General features: G+C 39.8%; 1 protein-coding gene across 8 annotated transcripts in view; it reads left to right on the top strand.

Moving 5' to 3' along the window:
• TRIM66 (tripartite motif containing 66) overlaps nucleotides 1-17,120 on the top strand; it is a 43,468-nt gene that overhangs the window by 2,051 nt on the left and 24,297 nt on the right. For 7 of the 8 annotated variants that reach the window (XM_040068602.2, XM_040068595.2, XM_040068600.2 and 4 more), the window contains 5 exons: nucleotides 7,143-7,246; nucleotides 10,893-11,040; nucleotides 15,240-15,372; nucleotides 15,603-15,719; nucleotides 16,522-16,636. In XM_040068602.2, the coding sequence (XP_039924536.1) occupies nucleotides 7,238-7,246; nucleotides 10,893-11,040; nucleotides 15,240-15,372; nucleotides 15,603-15,719; nucleotides 16,522-16,636 (522 nt within the window). In that variant the 5' untranslated portion in view covers nucleotides 7,143-7,237. The remainder of the gene's footprint in view (nucleotides 1-7,142; nucleotides 7,247-10,892; nucleotides 11,041-15,239; nucleotides 15,373-15,602; nucleotides 15,720-16,521; nucleotides 16,637-17,120) is intronic. The other variant, XM_040068596.2, reaches the window with a different exon arrangement.

Here is a 17,120-nt window from a genome sequence, read left to right as displayed (position 1 = left end):
CTCTAGGACTGCTTTGGCTCTAGGCTCATTTTCAGTATGAAGTTTTGGCATAGGAAGTGTGAAGCACTGGTTTCAGGAGACTCCAGGTGTTGACACAGTGCCTTAGCTTGTATTCAGCCTGTATTTAAATAATTAAAAATTAACAGACAGACACAGAACATCTACAGAGTTCTTTAAACCACAATATGGTTTACAGTGAGGCAGTTTAGCTGCCTTGGAAGAGCTGTGGTATCTCCAGGACACCCAATAACCTTGTTTTGATGCGCTCATTTAAGGCAAGTGATGCAATGTGATGATCTATTAATTCTGAATGAGAACACCCTTTTGCTTTAATTAGAGCCACTTAGAACCAAGTGTGTGTTTTTCCCCTAGAAAGGGAAGTAGAAAGATTATTCTGAAGAGAGGAACTGTTCATAATATATATATTTAGTCAACTTAAAATGGGTTTAAATTTAGTCAGCCCTTTGCACTGCGTTCTTTGGCTGCCAGATCCAAAAGGCAAGTGAAACAATGAGGAGTTTAGTTATATAAATATGAAATTGGAGAGAGTGGGAGGTTGATTTCAGAGCTGTTTCCTAGTCTGTAATTGGGCCTTCAAGGAAATGTAAATTATGCCTGCAGCTTGAGCTGTGGTTAATGCTCTCTGCGAATAATTATTCTGATGGTTGTTGGAGGAAAAAGAGCAGAGGAATAGGTGCAACATGTGGACAGCAAGTACAAATGTGATGTGTGTAGTAGCTCCACTGTTTGTTTCTTTATCCTAATCGATTCTCACGATAATAAGAAGTAAATTATCTGCATTGATTTATTTCTGAGGCAGTCAGCTTGAGGGTTCTTTCTATTTAACCCTCACCAGACTGGAAGACCTTGAAACAAAACTGTGAGCTGTGGCTTTTAATGTACTTGGTGTCCATAAGGGTGATGGAGAGGTTTCAGTTGGCACTTCAGAGATGATTTCTGCAAATGATCCACAGCTCTGTCACTTAGAAATTAGATTGCTGTAGTATGGGTGGAGTAAAAACCTTGAAAGCACTCAGAAGTTCTAATTCTTTCTTGATTTCTACTTTTACAAGGGGACACTCTCTCTAAGTGTTATTATTGCTGGGTCCAGTGCAGTGTGGCATCTTCCATTAACAGAAAGTGCTGTGGAATGTGACAGATCCGACCTGTGGGGAGCTGGGGCTTGAACAGGATAAGGCAGAACCTCGTTGTTTTCCTGAAAGCTGGTTTTGGATGTGCCAGGTGTGGAGTTGGAGTGTCCAGACTGGGCGTCTGTGTCTGACTAATGGATCCACTGCCTCTGAAATTCCATTTTCCCCCAGCCCTCTGCCGAGTTACTCTGGCTGAGTGTGAGAATGGAAATAAACGTGGTGGCTGCTGAAAAAGGGCTGCAAACTGCTTCAGCCACGTAAACGTCTGCTGCTTAGGATTTTCAGGACTCAGGGATGCCTGTACATAAACACTGCCGCACACAGAGTTACACATCTCTTTCTGGTGCTGGTGCCTTTTGTGGTGATGTTCAGATGCCCAGGCCTGCTGGGGATGGGGGTGAAAGGAGTAGTGGGGCCCTGAAAGGATTTAGATGTAGGACTGTTCCTCCACATCCCTCACATGCTGACACTTTGTAGGAGCCTGTTCAATACAATGTGTAAGCTGATAAATACACTGAGAATATCTTATATGTGGTTCAACCTGCATATAATTCTGAAGGAGGGCTTTATTCTGTGTATCACAGTGAAACGGCTTAAATCCAGCATTAGGATCCTTGCTAGCCTTTCTGAATTGATGGTCATCTCTTTAGAAGTGAAATGGGATGTCATAAATAACGATTTCAAATGCTAAACAGCAGGAGGCACCGAACTTCTAAAATATGATTTGTGCAAATATTCCTACCTCCTTCCTACCAGTTTAATTTCCATGCAAAAATAGAATGTGTCAACATCTCTGTCAGCTTTTTGATACTTCTAGAGGTTTTGATATCACTACTGGCCTCCCTTTAGGCATCACGATTGTACCTGATCTCCTAATATTTAAATTGTTGTTTGAGTCCTGTAATTCCTTGTTGAGTTGCTGTTTAGATCCAGAAATTGCATCATACTCATACGTACAAACAGTGAGTCTCCAGGGCTTCTGACTATCCTTCCCCTCACCCACAGTGCTCTAATAATGATCTGTTTAAATGAGCTGTCTGCAAAGTGCAGGTTCTTAAAACAGATTACCAGTGTTGTTTGCAGGCAGTGGTAAGGTAGGAAGGCAAGAAAAATATTTAACTTATGGTCTGCCAGAAGTACTGTGGGAGCGAATGGCATTGTAGGACCTGCTGCTACCTGGATTTGGAAAAGCTCCTCTCTTTCCTTCTGCTCCAGTCTGAGGACTGAGTGAAGACCCAGGCAAGAAAGGAAGTAGAACACTGCTGTTCATTTTGACTCTGGGATTTTTATTCGGGGAAAAATATGACCAAGGCAAGCTTTCAGGGGCCTGAATGAATCCTAGAGGCAAGGGCAAGAAAGAAGGCAAGAGGGAAAAACCTCTGCACCTCGTAGTGGCTCAGTACACCTTTCTTCCCTGCTGATTTGCCAGAATTCCTGGCCAAAGAAGAGGGAGCAGTCCCAGGGAGAGGTGTAGTGACTTCAGTCTCACCACAGCACTGTCTGATCCTGGGGAATTCCTGTGTGTGCAGTTCTTACCACCCACCTGTCCCCCAAAACAGGTGGCTCTGTGGGCAGCTCTCTGGCTCTTTATCCAGAGCACAGGTAAGGGGTTTCCAGGAAAATCTGCCTTACTGGTCATTTGCCCTCTTAGCACGAGCACAGCGGGATGCTGCTTGTGGCTCTTTGTAAATATGTGTGTAATTATTTGCTTAATTTCAGGTTAATTGCTCCACAGTCCATTTTGTAGTGTATTTATTATGCCAAGCTAGCTTTTGATTCTTTGGGGAATTAATATTTAAAAGATGGGTCATTTCCATAGAGCAGATTTTTCATTAAGTGGAAAAGGTATCAAATAAACCCAATTAGCTGAACAAGTGTGATCTCCAAAGCCATCATGCTCAGGCAATCCCTCTTTTAGCAAGATGCAGATCTGTCTCCTGTGCTTTTAATGAAGTTTTAGATATAGGAGTCAGTATTAGGTGTTTCTGATTAGCCCACCTGTGAGTAGGAAATGACTTCCAATACTCTGTTGCTGTGGTTTCCCCATTATTTTTCTTCTTAGCTGCTCTTTTTGAAAATTTTTTTTTTTTAATTAAGCTGATAGCTCTGTGTGCCTTCTGTTCATTTCAAGGGAGTTTTAGATTTGAAATCATTATAATTTACAGTTACTTGGATATTTATAACACACTCTGACATTTACTCAATCAAAGCTGTACTTGGTCTAAAACAGCTGTGACCTGTGTAACTTGCTCTGTGTGTATCTCTGGAACAACACTGATTTTAGTAGCATAACTTGGTTCTAAAACCTGGGAGAAAATTGTGCTGTGCCATCCAGGGCATCACTCTTAGATATCTCTTAATATTAATCAGCATTAAGGTCATTTACCTTCCAACTGTTGGTTGTGTTTCTCAGCACATATATAAGGGAGGCTTTTGTGCAGAACTGAAATCCATGCATGATTTATGTTTTCTAAGCATGAAAGTTATTGAAGTTTTTAAAGGTTTTTTTTTTTTTTTTTAAATTTGAAAACACTGTAAAGATTGTCTTGCTCATTATCAAAGCAAACACATTCCAACTACGCTGTATTCTATACTTCACTGGTTTGTAACAAATTAGCAGAATTTAAAGCTCACCTGAACGTGCCTGAGGCCATAAGCATTCTATGAAGTATCATTCAATTGGCTTAATTTGATTTAACATTCCGCACTAATGGAATAGTGTTGGAAAATAATGAAATAGTAACTTCAGTAGTAACCTTTTTTACCTTGTGTACGGTGTCGATAGAAGTCGTCCTTGCTGGGACAAAGCCCTATGCCTTTGTCTCCCAGAAATGCTTTGTGTGTGCTCACCCCTGCGGCCCGTAAATGAGAGAGTAACTGTGGGAGCCATTGGTTTCTTACTTCAGAGAGTCACCTGTTGGCTGCTTCCCTTTTGGTCTGTTTGCAGAGCATTACGTAGCCTCAGAGTGGAGGTTTTCTCCCAGTGTTAGCCAGATCAAGAGCTGGCAATGCTGTTATGGGAGAAAGAAACTGGTTCCAAACCTCCAAGGGCTCAAGGCAGCTCTGTGAAGTCAGGAGCTGCTTTCCTATTGACTGCGCTGTGAATTAGAGCACGACCCCTGAGACTTACTTGAGACACTGCTTGCAGAGAAGGTATCTGGCTTCCTAGCTTATCAGTCAGATTGTATTCACCTTTTTATTCCTGCTGCTGTTCCAGCTGTGCCACTTCATACAGGGCTGGCAGGGAAACCTGAGGAGCATTTCAGCTCCCAGGAATTAGTGCTGCAATTCATCAGTGCTTGTAGTGAGCACCATTTACAAGGAGCAGGAGGCACTGTCGGTGTAAAACAGCTTATGTGACCTCCTCCTGCTTTTACATGTCTTCAGAGAACAGAGATGCTAGCAGACACCTAAAAGTCTCACACACTGTAATTTGGGAAGCCTTGGAGAGGTTTCAGCGCCACCGATTCAAAGGAATTGCGTTATGCTAAGGCGTAATGTGCAAATGTGATCAGCCACAAAAACTCGAAGTGATCAGATACTTTTCCAGCTGCAGTTCTTATAGGAAGGATACCAAGTAGAGGATCTTTTTAAAAGACTTCTCCAGCTTTCTGCCATCGTGGGCATCTTTATCAGACAACTTTTTGTAACTCCTGCCAGCAAACACCCTTACACAAGGCTCAGTATCCATGCCTGATGGGCAGAGCACTGTTACCCTTTCCCCTGGGGTGACTTGTGGCTGAGTAGCACGGTCACCTGTGGGCACAGCCTGCTCCTCCTCGTGTCTGCATGAACTCTCCGGGCTCTGTAAAATGCACAGTTGTTGTAGTGCATTATTTGGGTTTATATTGTATTTCATTTTTATACTGGGTTTTGCAAAGGTTTCTTCTGTACCACCATGAATAAGGAGGTTTGTCCCTCCTCCTTCTCCCTGCCCATCTTCCCACTGTTCCACTCCCACCTTATCCCTGATTAGGTAGTGGTTTGTCCCTGCCTCTAGCCCCTTCCCCCTGGGTAAAAGCCGTGGGACCAGGTGGAAATTTTTCTCTAGCTCTTGGGACGGGGACTGGACTGGGTTCCTGACCCTGCGGGGGCAGGAGCAGAGACTGAATAGTGCCGTGATTCCCCCCAGACCAAGGGCAGACTCTTTCCTTTTGCCATCAACGGGGACCTGCTCTCTCTAAAGGAAAAGGTTTGCAGCCTCTGGGATCTTTTGGGACCCTGAAGGGAAAATTCCTTCCGACGTGGATTCTCTCCCAAGCTAGCCAAGGCAGAAATGGAGCACGGGCTCCGGGAGAGAGAGACACACATCACACAGTAAAATGGATAGTTTAGGTAGATTGTGATCTGCTTCTTGGGCCCCCAAATCACAGTTCTGTTTTAATGCAACCTTGAAAAATAGAAAGCACTTAGGCTTTTGTTTTTATACAAAATTTGAGCTAAAAAAGATCTAAACATCAAGGAAGTGGTTCTTAGTAAGGGATACGCTTCAAAGGAGATGTACCATAACTCAGAGTTTCTTCAAAACATTTTTGAATGGAAGTGAACATGTTCAGACATCTGAGTAGTGTTTTTGTCAGAAGTGGAAATGTGGGGATGTTTTGGGATGTCTCTGTCCCTAGCTTGCTGTTAAAGTTACATTAGCCCAGCTCTGAAACTGGGAGACATTCAGAATTAGCATTCTACCCCTGGCCAGGAACTGCAGGAGCCATTCCCAAGGGATAGGTAATACCAAGCACCTGGAAAACAGGAGAGTCTAATGTGAAGAGCAATAGACAACTTAAGGTTTAATTAACTTACAAGCCACACTCCATGTGCAAGAATAATTTTGATTTAAGGGAAAAATAGCACATTGAACAGTAGAATGTTGTAATTGATCTTGCTTTAAAACCTTGCTTTAGGTGAGTTTAAACCATTTAGTCATAGAAAATACTGTTGTTAGTTTTAAATAGATGAAATTCTGTTCTTAACAGAATGGAAAAAACTTGCATTAAAAAAAAAGTGTGTATATATATATATATATATACACACACACACACATACATACACACCTTGATAAGGTGAAATAGACCACTCTCTCTAAAGGACTGTTTTCACATCTACAGCAGTTTGCAGGAATGTGGCCAGAAAAATGCAGTGCCCTTTTACAAAAACCGCCAAACCAACACAAACATAATAGAGCTCCTGGCCCAAGAAGTGAAGGAATGAAATATCAGAGGTGCAAAAATGCAGGTGTATGGTTATGGACACCCGCTTGAACTCTTGCTTCTCAGCCCAGGCAGACACTGGGATCCACCCCAGTGGTGCTCAGTTATTAATGAGGGTGGAGCTAGGTTCTGCTGCTCGCTTTGCTTTAGGGGAGATTGTTTTGCCACCTCTGGATTTACTATAATAATTTTTCTTATGAAATTTTTTTTTATCCTTTGTTGTTTTTCTGACTTGTTGGTTCTGCCAGCACCACGTTACTCGCCTGTCACTTCACTTGGACTGAATCCTGCACTGTAAAACTGGTATTAAGGAGTGAGTGTTCTATGCTTGGGTACACCTCTGGTGGGGTAAAGCTGGTCCAGAACCACAGAAAATCTCAGAAAGCACAAGCAGATCTGTAACAAGGGAGTACAGTTTAAAGTGCACCTCAGTTTTAATCATCTCCAAGCCAGGTGAGAATTTGGACGTGCAGATATTATCAATAAACAAGGAAATAAGTCAGCTGAAATACGGTGTTTTTCTAGGAATTTTGTTGCCTTTTTTTTTTTTTTTTTTTTTTTTTTCCCCTTTATATTGAACCAGGTCTAGCCACTTAGGGCTTGAAGAATGCCTTAGTTTCCTGGAACTGCCCATGTGATACAGAAAAGTAACAATTCTGAAGTGTGGTTTATATAATTTCCTGGTTCACATGGCTGGTGTGCATTGCTTTATTTGTGGGGGTTTTTATTTTTTAATTTTTTTTTAATTTATTTTATTTTATTTTATTTTTTTTTTTTAATTCAGGTATCCTTTCCTGCCCTGTGTGCAAACAGACCTGCTTTGCAAGGGATGTAGTTGAGAATTTCTTCCTCAAGGACTTTCCCATTGGTGATTCAGCTATGGCAAAGGTAAGTGAAAACCATTTAGTTGTGGCTCATTGAAACCCTGCCAGATGAGCACTGAAAACAGAGCAAACATCCTCTTGAACGACAAAGATTCTCTTATGGTTTGCTTATGCAGCACCATAATTACTCCATTACCAGAGATGGACATGCTGCCTTCATAGTAATTTTAAAACTTTTGTTGAAGAATGAGTTTTACTCTCTGTATTTTAATTAGTCCATTAAAAATATTGATACTAATGTATCTGTGATAACCAGTGTCTTAGGAAGGTACGGAATGCCTTAGATTCCTCATTTTCCTCTTTCTGCTCTCAACTCAGAGTAAACACTGGTGGAATTGTTAGGATTAGAAGGGATTTTGGAGGTCCTCCAGTCCAACTCCCCACTAAGGCAGGGTCACAGGAGCAGTGACATGGGAACACATCCAGTTTGGTTCGAATGTCTGCAGTGAGGGAGACTCCCTGATCTCCCTGGGCAGCTGTCCCAGCGCTCTGACACTCTCAGCGTAAAGTTCTTCATTTTGCGGAATGAATTCTCAATTCTTCTTGTGTTCCAGTTTATGGCCATTGCTCCTTGTCCTATCCCTGGCACCACTGAAAGGAGTCTGGTACCATCCTCTTAGCCCGCCTTTGAGACATTTGTAAGCATTAATGAGATCCCCTCTCAGCCCTTTCTCAACTAACCAGGGCCAGCCTCTCCTCATTAGAGGGATGCTCCAGACCCTTTGTGGACCCTCTCCAGTAGCTCCTTTTCTCTCTTGAGTTATGGAGACCAGAACTGAGGAGAACAGTCTGCCTGTGGCCTCTCTGGAGGCTGAGTAGAGGGGACGATTCCCTCTCTCTACCTGCTAGCCACAGAAGCTGGCTCTTGACTAAATTGTTACACCATCATCACCCACTGGGTCATGTGAGCAGTTATAATTTTCTGATTGTCTGTTTCAATGATAAAAAAGTCACGTCATATTGCAGTTTCCCACTGGGGAATGGATTCAAAAGAAGCTATTGGATTACTACTTTTGCCTTGAATCGGCACTGTACGTAGGTGGATTTAACTTCTGTTAAATACACAGTGAACTATTCTCACAGCTTTGTAGTTGCCACTAGTTTGGGTGGAGAGGAGGGACAGAGAAGGTTGGGAATTCTTAAAAGGTAAAGGATGTGTAACCTAATCCACCGAGTGTTCTGGGGAAATAAAAATAATTAAGGCAAACAAGCTGCATTGACACCTTCAGGTGTACATTGCTTGCAGAGTGCAGCATGAGTTGATCTAAAACAAGAAGGGGTGTATTCACATGCACTCTCCAAAGAGAGGAAGAAAATTTGTAAGGTAATGCTGAGTTTTTAAAATGTACTTATTATACTGGGACTTCTTAATTGCTGTGACTTGCATTATTTACTTTTCAATTAGAATTTGTGTAGAAAGGAAATCAAATGAGAATATCTGATGTCTTCAAAAGCATTAGATTATTTTTTCAAGCCACCCTTTAAAAAAAGTATTTCTTTTATGTAGTCCCTGAGGAGTCCTAAGAGCTGTTCAGTAATGCAGATTTCTCACTGGAGCATAGGAGTACTCTGGAGCAATTTGTGAACCTTCACAGTTTTCAATTTCCTTTTTATTAAGTCAAATCATGTAGCTTTGCTTGCTTACTGTCTTTAACCACTACCATCATACCCCAAATTAAAGCCACCCTTTCACCACCAGTGACATCAAAAGGAGAAGCACCAGATCATCCACCTGAGACACAGCTGAGCTGCCATCATTGTCTTTATTTTCCTTATATGTCCAAATGGGAGTCTGTCAAGGCTTGTAACGAAGTATTTGGGAGCAGCAAGATATCTCTCAGTGTTTGAGAATGAAGCATGAATGATAGAATGTGCTACATGCCAGCAGCAGCAGGTTCCAAAATACACAATTCAGAATCTCTTGCCCAAAAGCCCATTTCCACATCATAAATAATGTAACTCTGGGAGCACTCTGCAACTTAAAAGTGATGCTAACACAATAGTGTCAATATAAATTCCAGTCAGACTGACAGCTGAACTGTTACAGGTAAATCTGTACTTAAGCAGTTTTGGTTATGGCAGGGAAGGCAGAGCATTCCTCACTTTTTCCTAAGCTAGACCTAGGTGGGTACATTTTAGATTAGTCACTTCTTTTTATATAACAATCTTTGTTCAACAAATTAAATATTCTTGCATTTTGGTTATAGAGGTTTTATTAGCCTTTTTGGTTTAAGTTATTGTATGTACCTTTTGGAAAACCTTGCTGATAAGCAAATGGCTAAAATAGCATATTGGCTTGCACAAACTATTGCCTCTCTAGACAATTAAACAAATTTAAAATTTTCCTTTGTTGTCTTATTGTCAAGGATTGCCCAATCTGTTTGAGAATAAATATTTAGAAACTCTTGAGTAATGGCTTGATAAGAAACTTGTGAAATGCCAGACCCATGGAAAGAAATAATAAAATTCAAATTAATTTTAGCAGAACAAAAATTTTTATTCTCGTGCTGAAGTGAGTCAGAGCTTGACTGACTTGTATCTCAGCGTTCAGGTGGATATGGATGTTCCACTAAATGTTAAAGCTGTGATTTAAAACTGAGACAACCATCCAAGAACTGCAATAGTTCTTCCTTCAGACTTTCTATTTCCTGAGCCACTGTGAAGAGAAACCCTTCCCTTACACTCACCAGAACTTGCACCAGGGGTTATGAGCTGAGCGCAGGCTGCTGTATCCTTCTCTTCACATTTCCCATCCAATAGCTGGGATGCAACTCTGTCAGTTCACAGCTGAATTGAAGATAAGCTGATGCCCAGCAGAAAGGAGACTGCAGGAAGTGATTTTGCAATCTATTTCTATTTGCTTGAGCAGCCCTGAGTAGAAGCAATATTGAGAAGATGCGTGTGTACATAGCTGTAGCAGGTATATTGTAATATTGAAGGAAATGCATTAATTAAATCAGGTGGTGGTAAAGCCTTTATACTTTGGTGATGGTAAATTTACATTAGTAAATTAGTGCCCATTAGTACCTATCTGTGGCTGTGGTGAGTCAAGTACATGAATACTGGGGGTTTTGAGACAAGATGTTTTATGCCTAGAGCAAATCTTTTATAAAAGAATTACCATTGTAGCTGTTTTGATATTACTCTTGAGGTCATTCTGGATGCCAAATGTTGAATTATCCATTTCATTTATGTTCTGCTCTGTTCATTTCCCCCTTAGTGAAATGTCTAGGCAGCATGGACTATATAGCAAAGGGCATTCCCTAAATTGTTGAATCAATAGAGAGAATACTTAAGGTTTCTAGGTCTTCTCATGTTCCTGTGCCTTGTGTTTCCAGTTCACCACCTGTGACATCAAGATATAAACTTAGCTCATTTCTGGTCAGCTCTTTAGAGGATAGGAACTAAATTTTTCATTAACAGTGTGTGGGTGTCCCCATGTCGTTTTCTAGCTTGTCACACTATCAGGATGTTTTATGTATTTTTCTGAATGTTACACAGTTACAACCAGACTCTTAACATAACTCGAATTGCTTTGGTCTGAGGACAAAAGATATTGAGCTCACCAGTCTGAATCACAGTCTGTTGAAGACAACAGTTTTCACAGCTGACTTGTTATGCGCGTGTGTAATTGCACTTTTTGTTCCTAGAGCTGCTCCGTGTGCAAAGAGAAGAGGCCTGCCCACAGTCTCTGTACGAGATGCAATAAGTGGTTGTGCAGCTCCTGTACAGAGGAGCACCGACATGGCAAGGAACCTGGAGAGCGCTTCCTGTCCGTGTCCCTGAAAGGCTGCACAGGTACTGGCGACAACGGGAATTTCCTCTCTTCTCATGGCAGTGATTCAGCTGCAAAGGGAGCAGTTGCAGGCTCCGTGCCACAGACACCAGGCTCTGTGTGACTCGGGAGGATATGTATGTGTCAAGAAGAGATTATGGGATTTTTCTCCAACTTCAGGGCCGTTGCCACAATCAGCATTCCGTGGTGTTGAAAAAAAAAATTGGATATTTGTGTTTCACAGATAGGATCTTCTCCACATGCTTTTCCGATCTGTGGAGTGATGGGATAGGGTTAGGAGGGTTACAACAGCTATAGGCCTTGCCCTTTCAGATTTCTGTCCCAGTTTGGGTAATTTCATTGAGGAAACCGTGACAAAGCAATTCCTGTGCATGTTAACAAGATGTGTGAGGGAGCAACAGACAGCAAAAGTTTGTTATCACTGCAGGATGTTCCTTTCCTAAGCTGGAATGAGAAATGTCTCATGTGTGTATATGAGCAAGCACAAATTAAGGCAGCTGGCAAATACGTCTCATCCTTATACAATGGTGATCTACAGAAAATATTGCCATCTCCTATTATTACTGATTATTTTCTTTACTTAGAAATCAGCTATAGGGTATGCTAACCTAAACTTATATAAGCAATATTTAACTAAAAATAAGAATTTGTGCTTATTCTTCTTCAGAAGGAAGATGAAAGACAGAAAAATGAATAAAAATAGACCACTAATTAGTATTTTTTTTTTCTTTATGATTTTTCTTATAGAAGTCTAGACTTGCCATGGATGGAGTTTTTTTTTTTAAATACCGGGTGTCATATCAAACAGAGTTTGAGGCACTTGAGACAAAATATGCCATTGCTAAATAGAGTGTAAACGAAAGAAGTCCATAAGAATGGTAATAATAAAAAAGCGCAGATTACATTTAAATGTTTTTTGGGACTTTTCTAGAGAATAATATAAACAGAAGTCCCCCAGTCTCCCCTCAAATGTCCTGATTGCACGGACAATATGTTTTTCTTCTCAAGTTGATGCCGAGATAAGGACTTGTGGTTTTGAGGCTCCAACTGTTTATAATTTCATGTCACTTTTACTAAGATTACCAGCTCATATTGTTGACAAATACTGGTAAGATATTATATGTTTGGCCTAGTTGTGGGTTTGTGTGTGCTATATAAATAAAAAAATGCAGACACATAAAAACATGAGAAAAAAATTCTAGTTAAGTACTAAATTCCATGTGCTGAACAAAACATGGATGAGAAGCTTGGTGGTTCATATATAGAGTAGTCAATATAGAAAGTATTTGGCATGTAATTTGTGCTTTTTTTATTAATTCTATTATTATTTATGTAGGTTGTATCTGTTTTGGACATAGATATCCCTTCAGAATAGATCAAAGAAAGCAAATACTATGATATACTAGAACTCAGACTGTTGTTTGTTTTGTTTTGTTTTTTTTCATCTGGCTATAAGCCCACACCATGGGCTGTGTAGGGTGTTCTGAAAACAGCCACCTCCTTTGTAACTATTAAGAGATCTTGCACCTTTAAACTGTTCTATCTTTTGGCATTTCTCTTGTAAGGGCCAGACCTTCTTTTGTCAGTGTTAGATTTGTTGGGTCAGAAATAAAGTAAAGTAGCAAAGCTCCCTCACCAAACACATTAAATCCTTCCTATTTCTACTAATTTTAAAAAACTATTTCTTGAGTGACAGAGCTAGAGGAGCCTGGCTCCCCTGGGAAACCTTTCTGCTATCCTTTTGTTTTCTTTCAAGGTAAAGCATGTACCTGAAAAATCAGAGTCACTGCGAATTATGCAAGTGGAGGCAGAACTCCATTAGCCGAGGTTGCTTTTCCAAAGTTGACATCAACTCATCAGAAGAGCAGTGATTTACAACTTTCTGTTAATTATTCAAGAGATCCACCTGAGATAAAGAAAATATAAGCTGTTGAAAATGGTGACTCAAATGATGAATTGTGAGAATTCAGGGCAGCTGAGCTTTCTCTGGTCACCAAGGGAGGTTCTGTTTTCTGAAGCTAAAATGGGTAGTTGTTGGTAGGAAAAAACAAGGTTGTGCCTTTGTTTAGTACCTGATTTTAAGTATTAAACTTATTTCAAAACTGAAAAATGTTGCTCTGAGCTGAGTAAAAAGTAGGTCAAGAATACCACGGCTCAGTGGCAGTTCTCACTGATATGTCAATTGAGTCAGGGGATTACTAGTGGCAGAGGCTGTGTTGCAATTAGATAATATTGATTTTATTCTTGGTTTGCATTTGAAATCTGCTTGTCTCTTAAATCTGACATGGTATTAAAAAAACCCCAGTGAATTATCTGGGATGATTGCCATCATCCAAAAGTTAAAGAACCCTCCAGAGAGAGAAGTGGGAAAACATTATAGAGGATGGTGACTTCATGATACATCCACCTTAAAGACATCTCATTATCAGTTTGAGTTCAATATGGAAAACTCGATCTTGAGTTTACAGAAAAACAGCTTGTATGCTTTGCAGATACGAAACACTTTGAAAGGCTTTTCCAGCCCATAAACCTTCAGAAAGTTATTTTGGTCTTTTTTCTTTACTATTAAGACATAAAATCTGATCACATAGGGGGATGATCTTTGACATCCTCATTGGATATGTATTGGTTGTACAATCTCATTGCTTGTCAGCAGCAGGTTTTAATGCAAAAGTATATATTTGCAATATAATAGGAAAATAATTTGTGGTCAAGGTGAATTCAGTTTGATCCTTGCTAGTAGAAAATATTGGAGTGGGTTAAAAAACCCCCTAATCTAATTTCCTTATTTTTTATAGCTATCTATTAGCATTTGTTTCAATAATGACATAAACCAACAAACTTCCCTGAAGAATAAAGCGTGATACTGCAGTAAATAATTCATAACAATGTAAGTTATGTAAGGCTGTTACATAAAATCTTGGCCTAATCTGTCACAAATTATCTTCTTGCACATTGTTAAGAAGGTGGAATGAAAGTCAGTTGAACTGGAGGAAATAAATCAAGCTCTTCAGAAATATTTAGAGTAGATAGCAATCTAAAAACTGGACAATTTGACATGTGTTTCGTAGAGTGGCATGGATTTTTCCATATTTGCATTGTCATTGTTAGCCATGAGATTTTCTTAGACTTTGTACTTCTGTTGTGAATTTTAAAAATTGAAAATGAAGTGACTGAGCCAGTATAGCTTGCTGTGCTCTGTGGGTCTGTGTTATTGCAATAGTTATCACTTCTGAATCGATAAAATGCTTCATTTTTCTACAGGATGAGAGCATGGTCTCTGCCCCAAGTTGAGCTTTTTAAAAATGTAGAGAGAAGTAAGAGGTTTGGTGTTGGAAAATGGAAACGTTTCTTCTTAATGAGCAGATAATGATGTATAAATTATTAATGCCCTTATATACTTAAAAGTTTTTATCAAAATGTGTTATCTAGGAACGATTGTTTTGTTTAATTTCTCAAGTGTTGGTAAAGAATAATGGGATACTTTGTTGGAGTACTATGAGGAAGCAATTAAGCCTTTCTTTGGTGCTAGAGGATTGGCTTTGCCATGGTTTATCTTTGTCTTTTCCTGGCATCTTTTGTTGACAGGGTTCCTTCTTTCTAAAACAAATCTACCATTCAGAAAAAAAGGCAAGTATACATCGTACAGAAATAAGGCTTCCACTTTGCCTGCCCCCATCCATTCTTACTCTTTATCACATTACTCTGTAGAAAATCCTTTTAAGAGCGAATTTTAGGGCCTAATATCAGCCCCAGCTGCTGAAGTTTATGAACAGCATTGCAACAAACACAAAATTGGAAAACAGTGGCTCATGTGACTTTTTAAGAACAAAGGATTTCCTTGCTTCTGCAGTGATTGCAAGTTTATTTAACATATTTGCTATTCTACATTTTACAGTAGTTTTGAAATTTGACCAGGGCATTTTAAAGTTGTGAGGCAGGTGCTCCAAATCATGACACTTTAAACTCAAGAGAGTTTACGGGACAGTTTTGATGTTTTTTTCCTGAGCCCCTCTAGTGTGCTCAATTTGTAGGATGTTTAAGGAAAAAATACGAACAACCCCAGCCTCAAACAATCAGATGGTTCCAGGTTCTGTGCCTTTAAAAAATCTCATCAAGACTTTCCATGAAATTGTGAGTTTAGTTACTGTTTTTTGAGCTCTCCTCCTTGTCAGTGACGCCCTTGCCTTGCATTTCTCAGCAGCTGAAGATGAAGGAGGGGAGCTCTCCTCCTTGTGTCCGGCGCACCCCCAGGAGCCCCTGAAGGTGTTTTGTGAGACCTGCGACACGCTCACCTGCCGCAGCTGCCTCCTGCTCGAGCACAGGGAGCACAGGTACCTCACTGCCGATGGAGCTCATCGAGATTTAGCACTTTGCCTCTGTGTTTTCCAGCTGAAGCTGCAGGCTGGTCTGAAGTGAAAAGCCACAGCAAACTCAGCTCTGTTGTCTCACTCACAAGCGATTTAACACAGGCTCACTGCCCCCACAGGAACCCTCCCTGCTCTCACCTGTTCACTCATGAACGTGGAAAACCACGGGGTGAGAACTTCCCCTTCTTCCACAGGTTCAGGCATCTTGACGAAGCTCTGCAAAATCAGAGAATTATCCTGGAGAACGTCATAACTAAGGTGGAGGAGAAAAAAAATGGGATTCGGGTTTCAGCCAAGCAGATTGAAGACAGGTAATAGCTATGCTTTTTTTTTATTTTATTTTTTTTTTTAACATGAAAGTAGGTGATCTATAAAATAATATTCTCACTAAATGTAAGTTAACATAATTAAATGCAGCTGCTGTGTTTTTTGTTTTTTTTTAAATTTTTTTTCTTGGAGGGTAGAAAAGAATGGGAAGATTAAAAATATCAAAATAATGTTTAAGTGGTACTGACAAGTCATGGTGTTGTAATACATGATTCCATGCTGTTTGGAAGGCATGTGACAGCTGACTTCAGAGATAAGATTTCTTTGTATAATCTGTTTCTCAAACAGAATTTGACAATATCACAAATAAAGATAATTTTAAAGATACCTTATTTCTTCAAGAAACCACAAAACAAGGTGCAATTTCAGTCAAGACAAATATAAAAATGAAAATATTTAATTATTTGAGCTGGATTTCAGCTACTGATTATGCATTTAGTAGCTGTAGGATCTCTCTTCTGCATTAATAAAAACATTTCAAGGGTACAACTCTATTTATACTATTTATAATCTAGTATAAACTGGAAGTTTTGGATATATTATGTATGTATTTATTGAAAAAGAACGAAAGACTCTTCTTGGCATGATGTTTGAGAGAATCCATCAGCATTAGCATGTGACATCTAGGGAGGGGTGGTCAGGGTTCAGAGAAGTCGGGGAGAACTGATGGAAAATTATACAAATTTCACTGCAGTTCTGTCAGACAGATCAGTTCTTGGAGCAAATAACTGCTGAGCAGTGAATAAATGGCACACATATCCAGGGTTATGTATCTCTTACTCACAGGTTGCTTGAAGTAAAGCATCTGTACAGAAAGGTGGAAAACCAAATAAAAACAGCCAGGATGGTTCTGATGAATGAAATTGATAAACGAACAAATATCCTCCTTGAACAACTGGAAGTAAGTAAAGCTAGTTTATTTGATACCTTGGGAAATCAAACTAAATTAAATTTAATCCCAGTGCCAGTGGAAAGAATATAGACTGTGGGAGCTATAGTCCCATTCCTTATATTTTCAAATATTTGTTTTTTTTTTTTTCTGCAGACTTTTATGTTTGACAAAGATTCAGGGTGAAGTGACAAAATATTTCCTTATCATGAGTTAACCACAGTTTTTAATGCATTTACAGAGAATATGTGTGCAACTTCTGAGTACTTAGAAAACAAACCAGCTTCTGATTTTAATGTTTAATTTGTAGGAGCCCACTAGAAGCACAATTAATACCCTGTTTCAGAAATGATTCTTTGGTCTAATTTCTGTAACAGAACTTTTGAACTTTGACTGTTCAGTTTTAGAATGTCTAGTTGAAGTATATAAGATTTTATTCTGAAATGTGCTGAGGAGAAAAATTGTTTATCAGAATTTCCAGACAGGAAAGTGGCCC

Source organism: Hirundo rustica, chromosome 6, assembly GCF_015227805.2.
Source record: "Hirundo rustica isolate bHirRus1 chromosome 6, bHirRus1.pri.v3, whole genome shotgun sequence".
In the NCBI taxonomy this organism is placed as follows: domain Eukaryota; kingdom Metazoa; phylum Chordata; class Aves; order Passeriformes; family Hirundinidae; genus Hirundo; species Hirundo rustica.
This window is presented reverse-complemented; position numbering and strand designations above follow the sequence as displayed.